At 44.3% G+C, this 25,672-nt stretch overlaps 1 protein-coding gene across 2 annotated transcripts in view; it reads left to right on the top strand.

Annotated features, from left to right (window-relative positions):
- Positions 1–25,672, top strand: part of LOC146860512 (aminopeptidase N-like) — an 832,137-nt gene that overhangs the window by 737,851 nt on the left and 68,614 nt on the right. For both annotated transcript variants that reach the window (XM_085644423.1, XM_085644425.1), the window contains one exon: positions 4,640–4,721. In XM_085644423.1, the coding sequence (XP_085500549.1) occupies positions 4,640–4,721 (82 nt within the window). The remainder of the gene's footprint in view (positions 1–4,639; positions 4,722–25,672) is intronic.

Consider the following 25,672-nt stretch of genomic DNA (forward strand, 5'->3'; position numbering starts at 1 on the left):
TCATTGAGACCCTCAGTATGGCTTGATAATCTGTGTACCCATCTCTGTTCGATCCTGAACAGTGATTGTTTGGAAATGTGTAGATGAGATTCCAATACAATCCAGTGTATAGAATCAGGGGAATGCTGAGTCTCGGTGAAGTGTCTATACAGTCTAGTAGTGGCTCGTTGGCACCGTATGTTACTTCTATGTTCGGTGATGCGAATTTTAACCGGTCGCATGGTCATCCCTATATATTGCAAACCACAAGGACAGGTAATCAGATAGATACAATGTCTGGTGTTACAGTTGGTGTGTGTTTGGATGCACCACTTGAAGTTGGATCGTAATGTCACTTCCTTTGTAATTGTCGTGTATTTGCAGGCTGTGCAAGTACCGCAGGGGTAATGTCCCTTAACAGGTGGTAGGCCCCGTAGAGTGGTTTGTGCCAAATCAACGTGGGTCCTAGGTCTCGTGTGGATCAGAATGTCTCGCAGACTGCAGGTTCTGGTGTATGCAAATCTAGGTTTAAGTATCTGTAAGTCTCCTGTATTCAAAATGTTCCAATGTTTCAAAATGATCTTCTTGGTTGGGGCCGAGGTGGCTGTGTAGGAGGTGACACATGTAATTAAGTCTACTGGTGGTTTAGAGTGAACTTCTAGTAATGATTCCCTAGGGTTATTTCTAGCTCTCTTCATAGAATCATTGATCACTTTGGTAGGATAGCCTCTAGTCTTTAGATTGGTAGCTAGAGTAGCAGATTCTTTTCTATAGTCAGTGGTGGATGTACAATTGCGTCTAATGCGCAAGAACTGTCCAAAAGGCAGGTTATCTTTGAGAGCCCTAGGATGATGGCTCTGGTATAGGAGTAAGCTGTTACGATCAGTAGGTTTCCTATACAGACTAGTGGAGAGCTTCCCCTCAGATAGCCTAATGTTCAAATCAAGAAATGCAACATTGGTGTCTGAAACAGTGTGTGAAAATTTCAGAAAGTTGTTTTGTTGATTAATCCAGCCTACAAAGGCCATACATGTATCGATGGTACCTTGCCAGAAGATTAGGATGTCATCAATAAACCGTTTCCAAAGTTTCAGGTGGTGGACGTATGGATTGTTGTTGTTGTTGATGACATCCATTTCAAAGGCTGCCATGTACAGACAGGCCAGACTAGGAGCAAAGTGCTCCCCATCGAAGTGCCCTGGCATTGATGATACAGTTGTCCTTTAAATTCAAAGAAGTTTTCAGTCAATGCCAGGGATGCACACTCCATAATAAACGTGATAGGAGTGGGAAAATTCCAATCTAAAGAATTGAGGGCCGCTTCTACAACAGTCAGAGTGTCCCCCTGGGGAATGTTTGTGTAGAGGGCCTCTACATCCAGGGTAATAAGGAAATCAATTTCTTCTGAATCCTCTATTGATTCAATGATTCTGAGGATGTCAGTCGTGTCCCTTATGAAAGATGGTGTGTTTCTGACTAGGGGCTGTAAGAAATGGTCAACGAATTTGGACAAGGGCTCAAGTATTGAGCCAATACCAGAGACAATAGAGCGCCCAGAAACCGGAACAGTGCCTTTGTGTATTTTAGGCAAGGTGTAGAAGTACGGTATCTTGGGCTCAATCAGGGGCAGAGCTCATATGATGAAGCATGACACCCAGCTTGCTGGGTGTGTGAGAGCTCTAGTTCAACCAAGGGAATTTCCCAAGTCACTCCCCAGCTACTCCCGGGTCTGAATAAAGGATTGACGTTCTCACACTCACTTTCCTGAATAATCTCTTCTATGTACCAGAGGAACTTTGTACCTGTTTTGTTTATTAGCAATAAAGATGCCATGAATTATTGTCTTTATATTGTTAGATTCTCTGTGTGTTCATGGCGAGAGTTCAAGTGTAAGTCTAGGTCTTCTGATAAATTGCTGCCTATTTGTTTAACATGGATATTGGTTTCTACTTTGCGTTTTCTGATTGCAAAGTGAGAGGATTTTGTAAAGTGAACTATGTGGCAATCTAGCTGGATTACAAGGAGTGTGGAAGAGAAGGCTAGCATGTCATTTGTTTTCTAACACAATGAAATGTAAATACATGTAAATGTCCAAATATTTCAAAATGAACCAGCAAAAGAAAACACAAATTAATTACTGTTTTTGTAATTCTGAAGTTTGATGGGAGCAAAGATTTTTAATGGGATCAAGATAAATCAAGACATTTTACTTATTAATGTGCAAGTGATAGTTGCTGAAACCCGATTTCCACACATTGTCGTTTGTGTGCTATATAGTTTTATCAGTGAAACTACATGTCTGTGAAAATGTAGGGCCTCATTTACAAGGCCTAGTGGCACTTCTTTACTGCCGGAGCGTCACTTTTTCGATGCTCCAGTGACGCAAAATGCTGCAGCATATTTACAAGGCCACACGAAGCCACTTGGCGTGCCTTTTCATGGCCTTGTAACTATGCGTCCATTTCACACAGAACACTGCATGAAAGGGACATTCCATGTGTATTGGTGTGGGTGTTCCCACGCAACACCCATAAAATCTGAAGCATTACCAGATTTACGAGGAATCGTAAACCTGGAAATCTGTCGGATTCTAATGCCACCCCGTAGAGAAATATCCTTATTTCACCTCTTTTTTTCCTCTTTCTATGTGTGCAGCATTCTGTAGCACACACAGAAGGAGGAAATGCCCTCCATTGATTAATTTTGTGCGTAATGGAGTCCCTTCCTGCACAAAATCAATCATCCCGGCAACTCAGGCACCCCTGTAACATGGCGCAAGGGTGCCTGCTTTGGTGCAAGGTTGCTTTTTTAGTGCTGCTGCAGGGGTCAGTACAGGAATGCACAGTATGCTTGCAAATACGGTGCATTCCTGCACTTTTAGAAGGACGCAGCGTGGCACTGCAAAATTGCTTATGGCACTGCGCCATTCTGTTGTAAATGAGGCCCTTAGTGGCCATTTCAATGGAAAATGTGCTGTCTGTAAATGACAGTGAGCTACCATACTATGCTATATCAATATATTTGCAACAGTATTCTCCAAAACACACTTCCGGCTGTATACCACACTCTTACTACTCTCCTGCTGAATGGGTGTGGCTCATTTGCTACACTTGTTCTTTATATGAAGCTTGGATTTCTGACAACCCTTATGTCTTCAGTAATATAACTCTGATGGCAGCATCCCCACTCTGAAAATTGTTCCAGCACCACTGCTCTCACCCTTATTCTTGCTACTTTGTAGTGAGAGGTACATTTTCTCCAGTGTGCTTCGATGATTTTGTAACTGGATTAAGTGTCTTTGTCCACTCTCACCATTAGGTATGCTACTCTGTTGAATGCATAGTGGAGAACTTTTGTGATGTTGACTATTGTAATTTTTCATCCTTCCCTTCTCTTCTGTTTCTTCTGGAACTCTTCTTGAGACTGCTTTCAATCTAAATACTTTCCCACTCCTTCTACCTTCTACTATTTGTCCCGGTTTATTCAAATGGAGAGCTTGTGTTGTAATGGCTTTATTGCTAGAATGCTTCGAGGGTTCTACATTTTGTTCCAGATTGTCTTTACCTGAGGAGTTCAGTCTCTATTTCCCTAGGTGTAGGGGATGCTAGTGCTAGCCACTGTTTCAGGCTCGGTTTATGATAAAGCTCCATCTTCCTGACTTCTGGATTCCTTACCAACAAATATAAATTCTCCAAATGTCTGAACCCTTTCTAGGTAGCTATTTGTGAAGGAGAACTTGAAACACCAGACTTGAAATATGCCACCTAAAACATAACATAGCGTTACTGACAAACAGTATGAGTTTGGAAATGTAAGAATTTTGCACAACTCTGCTGCAAAAAAATAAACAGAGTTTTACTAGTGATCTTGTGCCATATGAATCATTGTCAGACATAACAATTACCTCATTGTTAATCTTTGCGAATCATAATTAGGTAAATGCCATTTGAATGTATGAAACTCCACGAGTTTCCGTTAGCGTTTCCTAATGGGTGGCACTTTGACCTACCTCATTAATAATCGTGAGGTAGGTAGCAATTTGAGACCCATCAACAAACGCAAAAATCACAGGGATGATGGCCTGCAAGAGTTACTTTAAAAAAAAGCAGTATTATCTTTATAATGCAGCCCGTTTTCCTTAAAGGAAAACGGGAAGCGTTTAAAAAAAAAAAATGAGATGTAGTCTTTTAATTTTTTGCTACCATTCACAAAGGAGAAGGGGACCTCTTCCTATTTGAGAATGGGTTACCTTCGAGTTGAAATGCGGTCACAAATCATTCCTACATGCTGCTGCGATTCGGTATTAGGAAGGGACACCCTGAACACCACTCTTCCTAATACCACATCCGGACGTATTCGCAATTCCAAATTGCGATTCTGTACCATTTTACCGAACCACAAATTTGAATTCGTACATGCCAAAATGAATTTTGCAATTGCAAACTGCTAATTGGGGCAATTGAGACCGCAAAAAATGCATGATACATATGTCCCCAAGTTAGAAATGTGAAAACATTATAGAACTGCTAAAGGTGAAATAGTGTTGAATGTTTTCAGAGTCATTACTGCCACAGACTAGTCTTTCTTTTACAGTCACTAGAAGTTGTGCTGACTCACACATTTTGTGGATCATCTAAAGTCTGGTTTTCTTCTTTTTCAGATTTGGTGGAAGTCTGTTTTCATTTTCTAATCTGATTTCTGGGGTGACAAAAAGATTTTCATCAGAGTATGAGCTTAAGCAGGTGAGTCATCAATCACAAACATATTGCAAAGGAGGTTACTGTAGTAGTAATATTTGGCATTACAGTATTGGTGATGTGTTTAAGCACAAGTAATCACTTATTTTCCGTAGTACAAATGTACCAAGGCCCAGATGTATGAAGCAGAGGTACCACTTAAGCCATTTGAGAGCGGTAAAATGCTTTTTGCCATGTACCAACCCTATGTTGCTAGTTGGTAATCTATTATCGACTCACCAAATAGGGTTTGCAAGTCGCTATTTGCAGCTTCCACCAACTTCAAGTTGGTGTTAACCCATTCGTGAACAGGTAGGGTCCCCAAGGGACCCCTTTCCTTTTGTGAATGTGAGCGCCAATATTTTTTAAGAGCAGGCAGTGGTCCCACGGACCACTGCATCTCCTTTAAAAATGAAACGGAAATGTTTCATTTTTCTTTTTGAAACGCATCCCGTTTTCCTTTAAGGAACAAGGGCTGCATTTAAAAAAAAAAAAAGTTGCTTTATGAAAAATCTAACACAGACACGGTGGTCTACTGTCCCCAGCAGGCCACCACCCCTGTGTTAGTGCCCATTCCCAATGGGTCGCAAATTGCAACCTGTCTCATTACTAATAATGAGGTTTGTCCCTTGTAACCCATTTGGGAATTGCCAATGTGTCTGAGACACATTAGTACAGTTTATTGTGCCAGTCTCTGATTGCGAGACCCAAAAAATTGCTATTAGAGATTCACAAAATGAAATGTTCGTACATCTGGCCCCCTAGTTCAAGATAAAGTTTGCAAGCCTGAATTCATTGCACAGATGTATGAAATACCTATTGTTGCCAATTCTAAATCCTATGCATAGAACAGGCTTTGGCTCCTGCCCAGAGAAGTAATCCGTTACCATGCTATTGGCTAGTTTATGTATTATTCTGTCACATGTGAAGTGCTTGCACTGCAATGACTGTGGGAATATTTTGCTTCTATAATAGTATGAACAATCATCCCTCTTTCAATAATGTGTCATGGAGTTATATAGTGCTTTCAATAATTTGTCATATTTTGATGCTGTAAACAAAGCAACATTTGTTTTACTTCATCAGGGATTTTTTTATTCTCTTTGCACCAGAACTCGAGTTTGTGTTTGTGTGTCTGACTTTAAGGTGACACCAATTACTCCTCTTCCCTGCCACTGAGCTGCTTACTTGGTCATGGAATTTTACTGCATCAGATTTTTTTTTCTTCTTTTTGTCCTTCCTTGTGTACAGGTCTGACACTAAGTTGAGCGCTTGGCAGCTCCTACTCCCTACTGCAGCCATGATGCTCACTCGTGTGTACAATAACTTCTGTCACCTGTCGCCTGGTTTCTTCTCAAGCAGTGAGCTTCCCCAGTGACTCCTTTTCAGGATGCTGTTCACACAGTCAGAATACTAGACAGCTCGTACCCCCGACTAGGGGTGGGCGGAATTTGTGAAATTCACTTTCGCAAACTATCGCGAAAATGTTAAAAATCTCCGCAAACACGCGGAAATATCGTGAAGACGCGGAAGTTTATTTCCCACCCGTTCGCGGTATTTTCTGCGTGATCGCGGCTCGCCAACTTACCCATGCGGTTGCTCACGGGCGCGGCCATCTTGTTTTCACTTGTCCCGCCCGCTCACGTTCGATTTGATGTGCCCGTGTCCTGACGCTCTCGCTCGTGGTGGAGAATGAAGTGTTCGAGATCTCAATCATCTCATACTCTCGTGGTGCATGATCGCGAGAAGAAAGACGTGATAGCGCAACGAATGACGTGATCGCGTGACAAATAACATGCATGCGGGTGCGAACTGTCGCGAGAGAGCGCAAATGGCTCCCAAAAATCCAACATCTCGTGGAGAACGCGACCGGATCGGGAGCAAGAAAAAAACTTTCCGGTAATATGCGGATTGCGGAAATTTTTTAATTTTTGTGCTCTACGCGGAACGCGAAAATTTCAAATTATGTCAATTTCCGCGAGCGGAACGGAATTTTCGACCAGGCCTACCCCCGACTCACCGCCATGACACTGTCACCCTTCCCTCTGCTGCCAGGTCACTGCCTCCTTTGAGTGCGCCAGCAGTTCTTATGTGTATCTATTGCTGGGTCACTGCTGCTATTCAGCATGCCTGCTAGCTCTCTTCCATTGCTGACAAACACTGGCAAAGCCAAAGGGTGTGTCTTGTCAATAAAAACATGAACCACACCTATTGGCTTTACAAAGGTTTGCTTTCATGAACAGGTATAACCTATTTCTGGTAAGTTATTTAGTCCCTCAAACACGTACAAATTGGAATGACATTCACAGACCATCATGCTCATTTTGATGTTAATTAGATGCAGATACTGGCACATCCAGGGCACCGTGATCCTTTGGGAGGATGGAGGCCTGGGCGCAGCATTTGCAGGGTCAAGGCCGTCCCTTGTAACTTCCAGACCTCGCCGAGGGGCTGTGCCAGCCAGTAGTTGCTGGTGGACTTTTAAAATGACCGGGTGTTTTATTCCATAAAATGCATTTAAAACCTTATGGATATTAATCAAGCAGTTCTGAAATATTACAGTGATTAAGTTGTGTGTTAGACAAGCCGTACCCGTTCCAGTGGTGTTCAGCGTCATCCTTTTCAAGAAATCTTTGTTAAATGTCGGCACACTATTTAAATGAATGAATGAAAACATTTGTAGAGCGCAGCTATCACTCCGGGGAGCATCATGGCGCTAATGCGTAAACCAAGATAGGAGAGCAGCAGAGCGTTCAACCAAATCAGATGAATGAAAACACTAGGGTGCCGATTCCGATCCTGGAAAAATTTTCTCCGTACGACTCGTATCCGGTCTTTTTACCGTACGAATCGTACAAGTAGCGTACAAACTGCCAAGTACGATTCGTATGGGAAAAAGTCCATACGAATCGCATTGGGAAAATTTCCCCACACGTCCTCGGGTCGGAAAAAGTGTCCGACACATCCCCGGACGATTTTACGTACAAATGTGAAAAGTGAACTCCGAGCGCGCAAGTACGATCCGTCCCGTGCGTCCGATGTTACAACCGTATGGAAAAAGCACCGTACGGACCGAACTCCCATAGCAACCATGGAGACATGTGCCCGCATATGCGCCGTACCCCCCCCAGCCCCCGCATGTACGTGCCGTACCCCCCCCAGCCCCCGTAAGTACGCGCCATACCCCCCCAGCCCCCGCATGTATGCACCGTACCCCCCCAGCCTCCGCATGTATGCGCCGTACCCCCGTGTATGTACACCAGTGTACATATGCACCGTACCCCCACCCGTGTACGTACGGTGCGAACCCCCAGCGCTATGCGCTGGGGGTTCGCGCATACGTACACGGGTGGGGGTACGGTGCGTACGTACACTGGTGTACATACACGGGTGACGGTACGGTGCGTACGTACACTGGTGTACATACACGGGGGTACGGTGTGCACGTACACTGGTGTACATACACGGGGGTACGGTGCGTACGTACACTGGTGTACATACACGGGGGTACGGTGCGTACGTACACTGGTGTACATACACGGGTGGAGGTACGGTGCGTACGTACACTGGTGTACATACACGGGGTACGGTGCGTACGTGCACTGGTGTACATACACGGGGGATACGGCGCGTACATGCGGGGGCTGGGGGGTACGGCGCATACTTACAGGGGCTGGGGGGGTACGGCGCGCACATGCGGGGGCTGGGGGGGTACGGCGCATACTTAAGGGGGCTGGGGGGTATGGCGCGTACATGCGGGGGCTGGGGGGGTACCGCGCGTACATGCGGGGACTGGGGGGGGTACGGCGCGTACATGCGGGGGCTGGAGGGGGTACGGCGCGTACATGCGGGGGCTGGGGGGGGTACGGCGCGTACATGCGGGGGCTGGGGGGGTACAGCACGTACTTACGGGGGCTGGGGGGGGTACGGCGCGTACCAGGACCCCTACTCTGGTCGTTTCGCGGCATACTTCGCTTTCCCGGCACTTTTTGGGTGCCGTAAAAATATTGCCGTCCCGACTGCTGTGGGTTTGATTCGTACTTCCTGGTTCGTGAAACGCAGGCTGCATGCGTCCCGACGTCACGTCGGCGCTTTCCCGGGTCACATTTGTATGTTTATTTTCATCGGTCGGTGATTTGTTTGATTCGTACTGAAATAGTATTTCCGTGCGAATCGTACTTGCATATTTGTAAAGTGTTACAACCGGGTACGAGTCGGACGGAGAAAACCCTCCGACCGACGTTTCGTACCCGGTTTTTCCAGGATCGGAATCGGCACCTAGGTTGAAAACAATATAAATGCCCCTAAACAATGAAGCAACTCTGCCTTTCCTTTAATTCATCATCATCATCATCAAATAAAAATTTACTAAAATGTTCTATGTATTACAGCAGTAAAAATAATCTTATTGTGAAATGTGACAAAGCCCATCTTTAAAAAAATAAAATTATATACGTTGTGTTCATCATATTTCCATCGTGCCCTTCCAAATAGATTCCCAGTCAGATTTTTTGTCTGAGAATCTAATTGCGATTGGCAGGTCGACAAATGAAGCATCAAACAAATCTCACAACCACAGACCATTGACAGTAGTTTGAGACGAATCCTACAGACTCTTTCAGCAGTGCTGTTGTTCAATGGTTTGCTGCTTACAGGCTAAAACAAGAGAGAAGACAGGTTATAGTGATAATGTCAAAGAGAGTTTTATCAACTGTAATGTACTGGTACCAAGGAACCGAAATCAGCACTATGACAAACTTACATTTATTTCTGGAATGCATTCACATTATCCAGATATTTCGCCATCAAATACTAAAAATAATTTTTATAAATAAGATCAATTTGAACACACAAAAACTTGTCCTTTCCCTCAAAACACATTTTGCCCCAAAATGCCAGATTTGAATCTTTACTTCATACATTGTTGAGCTCCAAACATCAGCTAGTCATTTTCAGTAAGGCCTCGAGTGTCAACATGGCCAGATCCTGCTGTTCCTGCTTGTTTAGTGTCATCACAAGCAATCACAAGCAACAAAATACCAAGAACTTTCAGCACCATTGTTCTAGGGCTGGTCAAAATTATATCAAAAATGGCCACAATAAGTCAAGGTTGGACACTACTGTGCAAATGCCGTTATAATACAAGACATAGTTGCAAATATTAAAAGAACGTCTAAAATATGTGAAGTTTGTTCAGTGTTGTACTTGGCCCTCTCTGCAGGGTCACATCCCAAACGTTTTGCCTTCACCACTTTTATTTTTCCAAATTATTTTTTGCTGGCCTTAGGACTCTATGCACGTTACCACTGCTGACCAGTGCTAAGGTTCTTGTACTCACTCTCTATAAGATGGTAAAATTGGCCTACATCTGATTGGCATATTTAATTTAGATATAAGTCCCTAGTAAAGTTGTATCCCATATACCAGGGCCTGTATTTTAAATGCTATTAGTGGGGCTACAGAACTTACGGCCTCATTTACTATATTTTGATGCACAGCATTGCAGCAAGCCTTCGTGCTGTGCATCAAAATAAAAGGGCAGGAATGCGCTGTAGCTACAAGATACAGCGCATTCCTGTCATTCTTCCCGGCGCACAACCAGCAGCAGTGCAGCAATGAAGACACCCTTGTGCCATGGTGCACAGGTGCCTGCATTGCAGAGATGATTGTTGTTGTGCAGGAAGGGACACCTTCCTGCACTAAAATATTCATTAATGGCATGTTGCTTCTTCTATGTGTGCTGCAAAATGCAGCACACATAGAAAGAGTTGTTGCACCACTCCTATGCCTCCACTAAAGTTGCGTGGAACCCCCCCCCAGCAACACCCATGGAACGCCCCTTTCATGCAGAGTGATGGTTAAGAGGACCATATTTTCAAGGCCATGAAAAGTCAGGCAGGGTGTCTTTGCATGGCCCTGTAAATATGGGCATGCACACTGCGCTGCCGATGCGTCTGAAAAAGTTACTCACTGGCAGCACAATGGACTTGTAAATAAAAAAAGGCCCCCAGTGTGCCACCTTTTTAAGAAGCCCCTTAATATGTGTCCCACGTCTCCAATTGCTACCTAAATGCAGCTTTAAACTGCCAATTGAACTTGGTGAAAAAACCCACTAGCCAAGCCTTAAACTCCCCTTTTTTTTACATATAAGTCACCCCTAGGCCACGGTGTATTGTTTTAAAAGGTTGGACATGTACTTTTAAGTCTTACAAGTTTAGTAAAGACTTTTAAGTCTTACAAGTTTAGTAAAACTCTCGTAAATTTGTTTTTCATTATTGTGAGGCCTACCTCTCACACACGATAACATTGGGTTGCCTCATTACATTTAATAAGTGCTAGATTTTAATTAGGAGCATGTAGGAAATTCATGTTTGGTATCTAAGAAATTGTCATTTAAAATCCTCTTTAGTGGTCAAGTCAGATTTTAAGTTACACGTTTGAAAATACCACTTTTAGAAAGTTGCCATTTCCCTGTCTTAGCTATTTTCTGCCTGCAGCATGTCCCTGGGTCCCATGACTGGGTGTAGCTGGCAGCTGGACTTTGTTTATTCCTCCCAGACATCCACACAATCGAGAGACTAGGTGTGCCTGGATGGGCCATCATTGGCCGAATGGGGGGCAGAGCTGGGTACAGCCCCAATTGCAAATCAATAGGCTATGCCCTGCATTCAAACAAAGGACTTCACTCCACTTCATTGTTCAGGCAGCCAAGCTGGAGCCAGGACAGGGAATGCAGGAAGCTCCAAGCATTTCAAAGTAAGTTCTCTAGAAAATTCTCCTACTTTAAAGAAAGCACCAGGTATAAAAATACAGCCCTCATACCCACTCTTCAGTTCAATTTCTAGACCTGCAGAAGGACTCTCAGAGGACTGCCTGCTGCTGTGGCCTGTTATGTATTACAGAGGACTGCTTTCATACACCTGCAAGGACTGCTCTGCTGCTTGAAGCCTGCCTTGAACCTTGCATGATCCTGCATTGCTGCTTGAGTGTTGTTCCATGCCATGAACCCAGGACTACCAGAGTGACTCCAAGGGCTAGTTGACTAGCTTTCAGATCAGAGTCTCAGGAACAGAAAAGGCTCTAACAATCTTGAATATGCAGCTGTGCCTAACCTGAGACAGTCTAAACCCTCCAAGTGGTGCCCTTCCAGTCCTGGACCCTTGAAAGTTGTGTAAAATGTACTCATACAGTCAAAATCCAAAACGTGGTTTAGAAGGGCAGAGTATTATTTGGTGATGTTGGTTAGGCTTCATCCTTGCAATACTATCACAACTCAAAGTTGGTCCTTGGATTCACACTAATAAATCCTCAGCTCAGTCCTGGTAGTGTGACAAAGAGCAGTCAGGCTTTACTAGAGGAATAACTGTTAAGCCTTTCAGAGTACCAACATGGTTGATAAGTAATTAACACAGCTCAAAAGAAATCCAATACCAAATTGAACGGAATAGCATATATATAACAGTATTTATCAATTTTTTAAGCAATATAATACTAGTGCAGAATAATACAGTGAAACTTTATCATTGAGGTCAATGGGAAAAACTACTAGTGACATTCAGTCACTTGCAGGTTGAGTTGCATGTAAAAACAAGGAGATGATGGACGGAGTGCTGACACTTTTCGGACACTCACTCCCCATCACAGATCTAGGTTGAATCCATCATCGTTCATGGTACCCTTGCTGGGTAAAGATGATGCGGGTCCCAGGACCTAGTCATGACAGTCAGTTCAATTTTATCTGGCCTATGGAGCCCAGCTGTGAGAAAGCTGCTTTTACTGCTGAAATTGAGCAGTGTGAGAAAAAGATGCAAAAACACAATAATGGGGCCACTGCTGATGTCGGATAAATGTTGGATGGAGTTCCCTCCAGGTGCAGCATCGAATGCAGGGATTGGTTGCCGAATTGGCAACCAACAAGCTTCTGCAGCAGTAAGTGGAGCAGAAAGTTACTTCGTCATCCAGTGGTCCTGGGGAACGCGATAGCTGCCTGTAACTTTGTGAAAGCCAAGACTACAGGTTCCACAATGCACTAGTCCATGTGGAAATGGGCAGTCTCTAGTAGGACCTGATGATAAGCGATTCTGCACATCCTGAGTATTATTTTACCTGCAGTTTACAGGATTCCAGTGCCACTAGTCCAGGGAAGTCTGATGGTGCTCCAGGCTTCCACAGGGGTCCTTCTGTCAGGGGGAACCGCGATATAGCCTAGGACACATCTCCATTGGGCAGTTACAGGAGTCTTGTCACAAGGACAGGGTATACCTTTTTTGTGTTGGTGCAAGTCCTGTTGTCACCAACACGGGTCCCTTCTTTGTCCTCTTCATTGCAGGATATTCAGAACTAAGGTTCTGGGGTCAGGAATAGCCCTTAAATCCCAGATTTAGGGGTGTGGTGCAAGTGGCCAATGGGTTACAAGCCCCATCGGTTAATCTGCCACGGAAGTGATAACATCCCCGCATGCAGGCCACCCTTTCTTCTCAGAACCCACTATTTCTACCATTTTTTTAAATAGCAGAAGTCTGGCATGTGGCTAGCCTTCTGAGAGGGTAACGCCACTGGACTATCTAATTTTCTCACCCGTCATGGATGAAAATGTGCCTGAGGCAGAAGGAGTGTCTGGGAGACAGTCTGGATGCATATCAGATGCAGTGCAGTCTTTGAAGCTCACCACCTTGATGTGCAAATTCTATAGACTTCTTGGGAGAGAGGAGGTAGGACCTCCTTCGTGCCCAGGCCTTTCCACCTGAGTCGTGAGAGAGATCAACCACTTGGCAGGAGGGCAGAATCCTGTCTTGGTAGCAGCAAGCGAGGGATGTCAGCCAGAGTAAAGGAAAGATGGAACAACCAGGTGTGCAACCTCTAAGGTAGCCAACTGAGTGCATGACACATCACTCCTGGCATGAGATTCATGTCAGGGGTGAGAAGGCATGTTGTTTGATACAAACCATTACATATTTAGGTGGTACCAAAATGGAGCTGCCAACCTGGGGTTTGTCCAAGTGCCAACTCGATGGACCATCTATCACTTACAGTGTCCTTTAATGGTTAAGGTAACTATAGGGACATATAAGCTTGCACTTACATTCCACACCTTTAATATACTGCACCCCGCATCCTGGGCTTTAGGAGGCCTTCCTTAGTGGTAACTGACATATATCAAAGAAAGTGCATTGACTTTGTCAAACATGGTGAGGGCAAAGTCTAGTTTGAGCAGTTAGCACTGCTCCTGCAGTTTGAAATGGCAGGCCTGCTGTCAGTAGTTTGCTTGGTTATATTTAAATAGAAAAAGGGGCAACCCAGTAACCCAGGGACCTGGGCTGGGTAATAACTAAAAAAGAAACCTTTCCCTGTGGGGCTAGTGTAGCCCTTGACTACCACAGCAATAGTGTTATTTTAGGGAACGTAGAAAAAAACTCTCAAATGAGTGCATTTCAGCTATGCATTTTATTGCATTTATTTATACATAGCTCATTTATGAATATATTGATCAATTCATATAGTATAATATAATACATATACTGTTATGTTTTGTAATGTACCCCAATATAGGCCCGGTTAGTCACCTAACCTTTCATCTACATTTTCCCTGCCATTCTACTACTTAATGGTTTTTTGTATTGACCTTATACCTAGTTAGGTGCCGTATAAAATGTTGCGTGGTTTTCCCAGAAAACTAGCCTCAGTTATTGGGCATGAAGATTCTCAGAATCACAGCAGGATTACCATCTTCTGCATAATAACTATGTATAAGGGTCATCCCATTCGGCATCCTCGGCTGACATGACACAGCAAGGTGGAACCCCTGAGGGTACCTTTTTGGGTATATAAACACCATACATTTGCTGGTGCGGTCACAGGAGAAAGACTTCGATGCTGACACACTGATGCGAGAAGCTGAGGTTCTTGCACGCAGACACTCCAGCATGCAGTGGTCTGACATCCCTTGTTGGGTGTCCATCTCAAAATCAAGACGGGGTACTTTATTCTCTCACACCAGGTAATGGGGATGGCTTCATCCTAGGGGAATTCTTGGCTCTACACCTACATACATTCTAGGTACACTTAGGTACATCAAGTGTTGCATCATAGGAGTATGCATTATTATTGTCATGTATGCATGTACCTGCCTATATTAATTGTTTTAGCACTATGTTAGAAATCTACCATCCCTTTACTCTGTTGGTGCTTATAATCATTTATATCTGTTTCTGCCTTATGGTTTTTCAGCACACATATTTGACACTAGAATGATGCTGGCTCAATAAATGCTTATTGAAAATGTACCACCGTTTATTCTGTGTATCTCTCTGAGATAAAGTGAGCATGAGTGACTGAGCGAAAAGTACTGTACTGTTTCCATGATCCCTGATGGGACAGGGTTGTCATGTTCGATAGTTGCTAGGAACTATTCTCTCGTAAGAGGAGTTTACAGTGGCACTGTGAGCTAGCTGGTACACAGGCGAACACACCTGGTGGGGTGTTTGGAATCTGCCTGGACACCAATCCCACAGATTATGTTGTCTAAACGGGCAGATTCTATATAGATTTACAGGAACTACACGACATGGTTCTGCCAATGTTGGTTTGGTTCTTATTTAATGGTCAAAACTGAGTAGTTCAGTCGTGCTTTTTCAGAGACCCATACTCACGTTTACCCAGAGACGTCTGGAGTGGGAAGGGAAAAATCTGCCACAGCTGAGTAGGCATGTCCTATGTATTTGCTGTAGGTTTATTCAAACTTGAAGGATAATAGTTCCCTATTGTGCATAAAGCCTGATCTCAGTTACTTGAAACTCTTTCAACAATTACTGAAGAAGAAAACGCTGCGGTAGCATTACGTGTAAATGCAGCAGGCGAGGAACAAGAAGGGGCTATAAACATTTCAGAAAATGTCAGAAAGGCACTCACTTTAAAACTAGCAGAATTTGGAGTCACAGTAAGAGGTGGGACTGTCACCTTCGTTATTGAGGCACACGAGTCATACAGGACAGATGCATTCAATTCATGGGTTAAATTCCCACCCGCAGATGCACGCACAAATACATTTCATTTTAACACTGAAGACGAATGAGGACATTAAAGTTCTGCTCACCTACCAGGAGCACATAAACTGGTTTAAAGGTGCCCTCCCACACACAACAGATAAAGTGAGACTCGGTCCGCCAGGCAGAGACGGAGCCACTTTGCCGGTCCTAGAGGCTTACACACCGCATCCAGACATTGACACAATGCTGGTAGCAGACTTATGTCCACTACACAAAGAAATAATACAACTTTACATAAATCTGACACAGTTTGTTATGAGAACACTCACACTTCAACCTACAAGGGATACACCAGCAGGACAAATACAAGGAACTGCAACTAAACTAACTCCACAAACACTGAACGCAGTTATGGGTAGAATGCCCACTAAACGTGAGTGAATGCCATTCTGGATAGCTCAGAAAATAACACAGCTAGAGGCGGTGTTTCCACACACAGGCCCTCAAGAAAAACACAGAATGCTTGCCAATGGGGATTGTTCCTCCGATAGAGTATTGTATCACTTGGAGTACACTTTTCGCTGCCATCTATACCAGAACTCATGGTATCCCTTCAATAGCAGCAATACCAAATATATTGAGACTGGTACAGAATGAGTATGAAGCAGAACCTGCTCAGAACTTAGGGATGAAATTGTTAGGAAATTTTGCCCAGGTAAAAACTATTATATTGGCAAATGAAAAATGGGAGGCAGCAGCGGTGGAGATACCCCAACCCCTGAGGGATTTCACTCCTATACAACAGAAGTGTGAATTACCTAAAATTATCAAAGATACATATGCCGAATTAGGTAGAGATTAGTTGGGAGTTAGAGCAACAAAACCTCAACTTGTGGGTGGATCTGAAAAGGATAACACCAAGCAAGCACCTGATTCTTACAAGAAGAAATGGGATAATATACAATAAAGGAATTTAGAGAATAACAAGAGGTGGGTCTCTTCAACAGGAGCCCTCTGAAAGAAGGTGCAACCTTTTTGGAATCGTGATACATTAAAAACCTGACAGGTATCAGGATACTGATACACGTTCCTCTTGTTCCTTTCAGGGTTCATCAAACCACTCTGAGAGGGAAGGACGGTCAGAACACAGATCAGAAGAACCAGAGATACACATCGTACTTCGGACTTTAATATCAAAAAGAAGATCAACCAAAAACAAAACTAGGGCTAGGCGGTGAACTCTGCTCTGTTTGCGGAGCTTGCTGCACTCCACGCTCCACGGAGCTTGCAGAGTGTCGAAATCGCCACTCAGTTTAGTGCAGCAGAGTTTTTTCCTTGCTCAAGCTCGTGAATGGTAAGTTCGCGAGCGCGAGCTGCAGCTCGGGTAGAATTTCTATCCGAGCGGCACAAAAACCAGCGTGAACAGCAGTTAGCACTGCACTCCCCCACTTGCGTAACTTCACCGTTTTTTTTGTCACTTCGCTGAGTTCTGTGAAGCAAAACTCCAAGAACTACTCTGAGGCCTGAACAAAAGCTCAATTTAAAAAGTAGAAGGTAGCTGGCCTTAAAGTAAGAAATGCCAAGGTTACAGAGAACTCAACTTCTGAACGAGAAGTGGGATCTGACGATGCTAGACAGTGCAGCAGAAGTAACAATAGCTCACCAGAACCTGATGGCATTTCTGGTGACATTGGCGTTGAATGAACATATCATGGTGGAGACACCTGATATTAGGGTAAGTGTCATACACCCGTTATACAAAATAACTCTCTAAATGGAGGGGAACAAGCTCAGCAAAAATAAAGGTCTCTTTCGGGAGAACCTGACTTATGGCTATGACATCGTTTTGGCTGAAAAAGATTGGCTGCCTGAGATTGTTATGGAGTGCCCAAAGGGAGAAACAGTAATTTTACCAACTTTTTCCGACCTCGTTCCTATTTCACTAAAACATTCATATGTGCAGGAGTGGGCGGTAGCACTTACTCCAGCATTATATCGCAGCCATGTAGGGTGGGATGCTGAGTCACCTCACCATGTAATCTCAGTAAAAACGACTCCAACTCCACAGAGACAGTACCCTATTAAACAAGAAGAGAAAAAACAAGTCAGGGAGATCTTAGATCAACTTGAATACCAAGGTGTAATAGAGAATTGCACCTCTTCAATGAATAATCCTTTGTTTCCTATAATGAAACCCGACAACTCATACCGTCTTGTTTTAGACTACAGAAATTTGAACGCATCCACAAAGACATTTGCTGTTCAGAATGCACACAGTGCCTCATTAATGAATAACATTGTGTGGAAAAAATACAAAACAAGACTAGATATCTCGAATGGATTTTTCTGGCAAAATATAGCACCTGAGAGCCGATACTTAACAGCATTCTCTGCCCTACGCTCTCAGTGTCAATCTTGTAGACTGCCCTACGGGTATAAGAATAGCCCCAGGTTGTTCTCAGCTAGCGTAACTGAGCTACTTCAAAATTTTGATGAGGAGGCATTGTCCAATGTAGATGATGTTTATCTGACGCATGATAATTTATTGGATCATTTGACCAGGGTGAGCAGCATAGTTTTAGGATTCGCCTCTGAGGGCTAAAAATTCAACTTTTAAAAAGTTATCGAATGAAGGGGAAAGCCAAGAAGCTAACTTTTTAGACAAATGCAGACAGCTCCAACCTCCAAAAACTCTGAAAACTTTACAATCCATTTTGGAATTCCTAAATTTTGGCAGAACATACATTCTGGATTACGCAGAAAAAGTAAAACCTTTCTACGATCTAATCAGACCCAATTTTTCAATTAGACATTGGAAACAGGAACACACGTTATCCTTTCTTCCTTACAAGCTGACCTGATAGCTTACAAACACCTACAAACACGTATAAATACTACAAATCTTGTGATCCGTGTAATTTTGGGTCAATCAGGGTACACTTACCTGACTCTCCAATGAAGGCGAAACGGTACCCATTGGATACAAATCACAATTGTACACAAATGGTGAAATGCACTTTGCTTCTACAGAGAAAATTCTGACAGCAGTACAGACTGCTGTGGTGAGAGAAAGAGCACTGTACAGGGAAAACGAATAATAGTTGTGACTTCGGTACCAGCCTTAGAGGGTGTTACAAAAGCTAGCATTCCAAACTCCAAAGCACTACATCCACTATGGATACAATGGGCTAATTCTCTCACTGAAACAGATGTAGACTACAAATTTGATTCTACACAAAAACTCAAGCATTTCTGCAGTACAAACAAGAATATCCTCTCCAAAATTAGATAATGTCTCTGGATCAGTATGAATACATTATTTACACTAACGGTTCTGCTCAGACTGCCATAGAAAGTAAACAGCAATACAGTGCAGCTTGTGCGATTATACAAGGACGTATTCAGGAAGGCAAGGTCCTTCCTAGCAGTACGAGGACACAGTCTCTAGAAGACTGCATATGGCAGAATTAAAATAACTACTACGGGTGCTAATAAATATGAATTTAGAATTTCCCACACTTATAGTATGCAATTCATTTTACTGAGTCGAGCCTTACAATGAATATCTTCACTACTGGGGTCAGAAGGGGTTTAAAGACTTAAAAGGTTGCACAATAAAGCGCAAATTTATTTCGGAACAAGTGGCAGAACTGAAAAAAGACTTACAAAGAGCTCACATGATACACACGCTGAGTCATCAACGTGATGATGTTCACGTTGAAGGGAATTCATTGGCTGATGAAGCTGCCAAGGCAACAGAGTGAACTGCCACATAGCTAAAATCTCTCGTTTTAGTACAAGAATAGATGGGCAGATAATGGTAGCTGTCATAGCTTCACACAAAAACAGCTCAGCTGTGCCAAAAGGCTTTCCACTCAAGTGCTCTATTTGAAATGGGGGTCGCTAATTGGCAATGGTTTGCACTGTTGTCCAAGTAGGGAACCTTCTTCCTAGTCAGGGTAAAGGGGATACATTTCTAAAATAACCCCTGCTCACCCCTTTGGTAGCTTGGTGTGAGCAGACAGACTTATTTCACAGGCAGTGTGTAAAGCATTTGTGCACACATATAGTAATACAGTGAAAACACTACAAATGGACACCACACCAGTTTAGAACAATAAGAAATCTTTATCTAAACCAAACAAGACCAAAACGACAAAAATCTGCAAAACAGTAATCAAAATATGACCTTCAAAAGGTAGAAACAGTTCTGTCCATAGCAAACTATGGATGCAACAATTTCAACACAAAGTACCTTGGATGCGTCACAGTCACAAACAAAAACAGCCACAGGTAGGGTGATGAGTCAGTTCCTTACACCCAGGAAAGGTGATGTGTCGATTCCTTACACCCAGGGAAGGTGATGAGTCGGTTCCTTACTGAAGGAGAGGTGATGCGTCATTTTCTTACTGTGGCCCCAGTGTTCTTGTAGACTTGACGCCCAAGTGTGATGTGTTGCACACCGGTGGTGAGGCGTTGCTTTACAAGGCTTCGCGTCATCCGGCGTCGGTGCTAGCGGCTGCGTGGTGAGGCTTCGCATCTCCCAGCGGTACTCCGCGCAGCTTTGGGTCACCCGGTGTCAGTTCCAAGAGGCTTTGCACAGTTTTGCGATGCTTCACACCGGTTCTTGCAGGGAGCAGATGCAAAACCAACTTCTAAGGCCTTTTGGCAGCAGGAGGCATCTCAAGCAAGGGAAGGACTCACAGATGACAGAGTCCAGCAGCACCAGTAGAGTTGCAGGAAGTATTTTGTGTCCCTGAGACTTCTTAACAGGAGGGAAACTCTATTTCAAGTTCTTGGAGATCTCCTTCAAGCAGGTGACACAGCACACAGCAAAGTCTTTTCTCCTTTCCTTGGCAGAAACAGCCACTGCAGGCCAACCTCAGACAACAAACAGCACAGGGGCAACATTCCTCCTCAGTTTCCCTAGCTCTTCTCCTTGGCAAAGGTTCCTCTTGATTCCCAGAAATGATCTTTGAAGTCTTTTCTATCCCTGAGACTTCCAACAGGAGGCAAGCTCTACTTCAAGCCCTTGGAGAACGCTCTAACAGCAGGATGATGAAAGCACAGACCAGTCCTTTCCCTGCCCTAGAAAGAAGTACACACTGCAGGCAAACCCCAATAGCACACAGCACAGGGGCAGTACTCCTCTTCCAGCTTTCACAGTTCTTCTTCCTGGCAGGTTCCTTAGTTCAGCAGTAATCTGAAGTTCAAGGGTCTAGGCTCCACTTTTTATAGCACAAATTCATTTGTTCTCTGGTGGTAGAAAAGCTCTTTGCCCAGCCAAAACCAGTTCTGCCCTCTCTGGTGCGGCTGCCCGGCATGAGGTGGAGACAGCATTGTCCCAGGCAGACCAGGCTCATTCAGGTGTGAAATAAATCTCCTCCCCATACTCTAAATGCAGCCCAGGTCTATTCAGCCCAGTCTTACTCATCCAGTGAAGGCAGGATACACATCACCCCCCCAGAGTGGCCATCTGAGAGAATGCACATCCCCAGCCCCTGTCACTGAAAAGCCAGACAGTCAATCCAAAAACCAGCAGAGGCACACAGGATGGCTAAGCAAGTAATTACCCACTTTCTAAGAGTGGTATTTTCAAACACAAAATATAAAAATCATCTTTACTAAAAGATGCAATTTTATATTCTGCGTTCAGGCATACTAAACTCCAACGTTTTATCTTGTCCCAATGGGAAGTTATATTTAGAAGATGTTATAAATAAACTCCCACTCTATCCTATGGAACAGATCGCCTTTCAATAGTGAAAAACTGAATTGGCAGTATTTCACAATCAGGACATGCCACACACATCAGGGCCTGTCCTACCTTTCACATATACTGCACCTTGCCCACAGGGGTACCTTGGGCCTACCGTAGGGGTCACTCACATGTAACAATAGGGAAGTTTAGGGCCTGCCAAGTCGGTGCACTTGCCAGGTCGACATGGCAGTACCAAACTGCGCACAGACACTGCGGTGGCAGGTCTGAGTTACATTTACACGCTGCTCTTGTGGGTGGCACAATCAAAGCAAAAACCAAAGGAAATGATGGACGGAGTGTTGAACATTGCAAGCACTCACCCCCAGTCAACTGATCTGGGTTTAATCCATCACCGTTCTTTAGCCCACTCTGCCACCCCAGTTCAGACATGGCCATATGCAAATCAGTCTGACCCTGTTCCTCATGGGAACAGTCCAGCCCGAACTGCCAAGCCATGTCTTCCCTGGACTGGAAACAAGCTTCCTAGGACCGGTTTCTGGCATTTCAGCCGTCTTCAGCCAGGCTTGCTTGAATCCAGTGGCAAAGTGAGCAAGGGACTCACGTCTGAGCATACCCTGCCAACTTATGGCGAACAAAGCAAAAACCAAAGGAAATGATGGACAGAGTGTTGAACATTGCAAGCACTCACCCCCAGTCAACTGATCTGGGTTTAATCCATCACCGTTCTTTAGCCCACTCTGCCACCCCAGTTCAGACATGGCCATATGCAAATCAGTCTGACCCTGTGCCTCATGGGAACAGTCCAGCCCGAACTGCCAAGCCATGTCTTCCCTGGACCGGAAACAAGCTTCCTAGGACTGGTTTCTGGGATTTCAGCCGTCTTCAGCCAGGCTTGCTTGAATCCAGTGGCAAAGTGAGCAAGTGATCAAGCTATCCTGGCTGAAGAGGGGTGAAACCCCGGAACCGGTCCTAGGATGCTTGTTTCCAGTCCAGGGAGGACATGGCTTGGCAGTTCGGGCTGGACTGTTCCCATGAGGCACAGGGTCAAGACTGATTTGCATATGGCTGGGTTCAAACTGGAATGGCATGGTGAGCAAAAAAACGATGGATTTAGGCCCAGATCTCTGTACTGGGGTGAATGTATGACATTGTTCTGCATTCTGTCCATCAATTTGTTGTTTTTGCACTTGTCACCCCGAGTGGGACGGGTATGCTCAGACGTGAGTCCCGTGCTCTCCATGCCACTGGAATCAAGCTATCCTGGCTGAAGAGGGGTGAAACCCCGAAACCGGTCCTAGGATGCTTGTTTCCAGTCCAGAGAGGACCTGGCTTGGCAGTTCGGGCTGGACTGTTTCCATGAGGCACAGGGTCAAGACTGATTTGCATATGGCTGGGTTCAAACTGGAATGGCATGGTGAGCAAAAAAACGATGGATTTAGGCCCAGATCTCTGTACTGGGGTGAATGTATGACATTGTTCTGCATTCTGTCCATCAATTTGTAGTTTTTGCAGGTCCACTAACAGAATTTGATTTACAGGCCCTGGCACATACAGTGCACTGCACTATGGACTTACCAGTAAATCAAATATACAAATCAGTCTTGACCCTGTGCCTCATGGGAACAGTCCAGCCCGAACTGCCAAGCCATGTCTTCCCTGGACCGGAAACAAGCTTCCTAGGACCGGTTTCTGGCATTTCAGCCGTCTTCAGCCAGGCTTGCTTGAATCCAGTGGCAAAGTGAGCAAGTGATCAAGCTATCCTGGCTGAAGAGGGGTGAAACCCCGAAACCGGTCCTAGGATGCTTGTTTCCAGTCCAGGGAGGACCTGGCTTGGCAGTTCGGGCTGGACTGTTCCCATGAGGCACAGGGTCAAGACTGATTTGCATATGGCTGGGTTCAAACTGGAATGGCATGGTGAGCAAAAAAACGATGGATTTAGGCCCAGATCTCTGTACTGGGGTGAATGTATGACATTGTTCTGCATTCTGTCCATCAATTTGTTGTTTTTGCATTTGTCACCCCGAGTGGGACGGGTATGCTCAGACGTGAGTCCCGTGCTCTCCATGCCACTGGAATCAAGCTATCCTTTGCTGAAGAGGGGTGAAACCCCGAAACCGGTCCTAGGATGCTTGTTTCCAGTCCAGGGAGGACATGGCTTGGCAGTTCGGGCTGGACTGTTCCCATGAGGCACAGGGTCAAGACTGATTTGCATATGGCTGGGTTCAAACTGGAATGGCATGGTGAGCAAAAAAACGATGGATTTAGGCCCAGATCTCTGTACTGGGGTGAATGTATGACATTGTTCTGCATTCTGTCCATCAATTTGTTGTTTTTGCATTTGTCACCCCGAGTGGGACGGGTATGCTCAGACGTGAGTCCCGTGATCTCCATGCCACTGGAATCAAGCTATCCTGGCTGAAGAGGGGTGAAACCCCGAAACCGGTCCTAGGATGCTTGTTTCCAGTCCAGAGAGGACCTGGCTTGGCAGTTCGGGCTGGACTGTTCCCATGAGGCACAGGGTCAAGACTGATTTGCATATGGCTGGGTTCAAACTGGAATGGCATGGTGAGCAAAAAAACGATGGATTTAGGCCCAGATCTCTGTACTGGGGTGAATGTATGACATTGTTCTGCATTCTGTCCATCAATTTGTTGTTTTTGCAGGTCCACTAACAGAATTTGATTTACAGGCCGTGGCACACACAGTGCACTGCACTATGGACTTACCAGTAAATCAAATATACCAATCATGGAATCACCAATCCATAAACACAATTTACAGGGAGAGCATATACACTTTAGCACTGATCAGCAGTGGTAAAGTGCCCAGAGTCATAAAACCAACAAAACCAGGGTTCAAAACAGGAGGCCAAAAAGCAAAACGTCTGGGGATAAACCTGCTAGAAAAGCCAGGTCTAACATACTCCTACAAGTTAGATTCAAACAATATTCCATATGCTCAAATTCCAAGAGTGGGTGATAGAGTAATACCAAACATGGATCGCAGATTAGGTCTAATTCTAGCTGCAGACAATGGTCTGGGTTCTGCACATGCAGGGATTACCATGACAGTTTCTCTACTGAAACAACACTATTGGTGGCGAGGTTTTAATAAAACAGACAAAGGAATTTGTCCTTAAGTGCGACATCTGTCAGCAGATGAAGGGTTCCACCTTAGCACGTCCGGTGCAAACACCACTTCTAATATCAGACAGACCTCTCGCCTGTGTCTATTTGGACCACCGCGGCCCCTTACAATCTGATGGGGCTTACAAGTACATCTTGATGGCAGTGGATTCATGCTCTGGGTTTGGCCTCAGCGCTCAAAGTTTTCATAGAGACATACGCAATTGGCACATTACATTCTGACCTTGGCCCCGTGTTTATTTCTAGGGCTTACAAGGAAGCCATGGAGGTTTGGGTGTAGCATTGCGGCACTCATCTCGTTATCACCCCGAGGGTAATTTGTTTTTGGTGAGGAAAAACCAGGACTTAAAGCAATCATTAACGGTTCAGTGACTAAATATCGAGGGACATAATATAGAATGCCAAAAATATCGACTCCAAAATATAGAAGTACAGAAAATAGCATCCCTATCTACAAACAGGTAAGTACTAAAATATCGATTCCAAAATATAGAAAGTTAAAATATAGTTAGCTAAAATATCGAATTTTTTAAATGTATTAAACATAATATAAAAGTAATTCAATATTAAAAACAATTAAATAAAACATACTTGAAATAATATAAAAAAGCTTAAAATGTAAACATAATAAATGTAATGTAAAAAAAAGTCGATTTTGTTGGATATTGAGAAAGTAAAAATTACTATTCCCACTCCAGTGAGTGCAACAGTAGGGAAAACGTTGGATAGCGTAGGGGTAAAAAATCCTATTCCCACTCCAGTGAGTGCAACAGTAGGGAAAATGTTGGATAGCGTAGGGGTAAAAATTACTATTCCCACTCCAGTGACTGCAACAGTAGGGAAAGCGTTGGATAGCGGGAGGGTAAAAATTACTATTCACACTCCAGTGAGTGCAACAGTAGGGAAAGCGTTGGATAGCGGAAGGGTACAAATTACTATTCCCACTCCAGAGAGTGCAACAGTAGGGAAAGCGTTTGATAGCGGGAAAGTAAAAATGACTATTCCCACTCCAGTGAGGGCAACAGTAGGGAAAGCGTTGGATAGCGTAGGGGTAAAAATTACTATTCCCACTCCAGTGAGTGCAAGAGTAGGGAAAGCGTTGGA

This window comes from Triturus cristatus, chromosome 3_1, assembly GCF_964204655.1.
Source record: "Triturus cristatus chromosome 3_1, aTriCri1.1, whole genome shotgun sequence".
Taxonomy (NCBI): domain Eukaryota; kingdom Metazoa; phylum Chordata; class Amphibia; order Caudata; family Salamandridae; genus Triturus; species Triturus cristatus.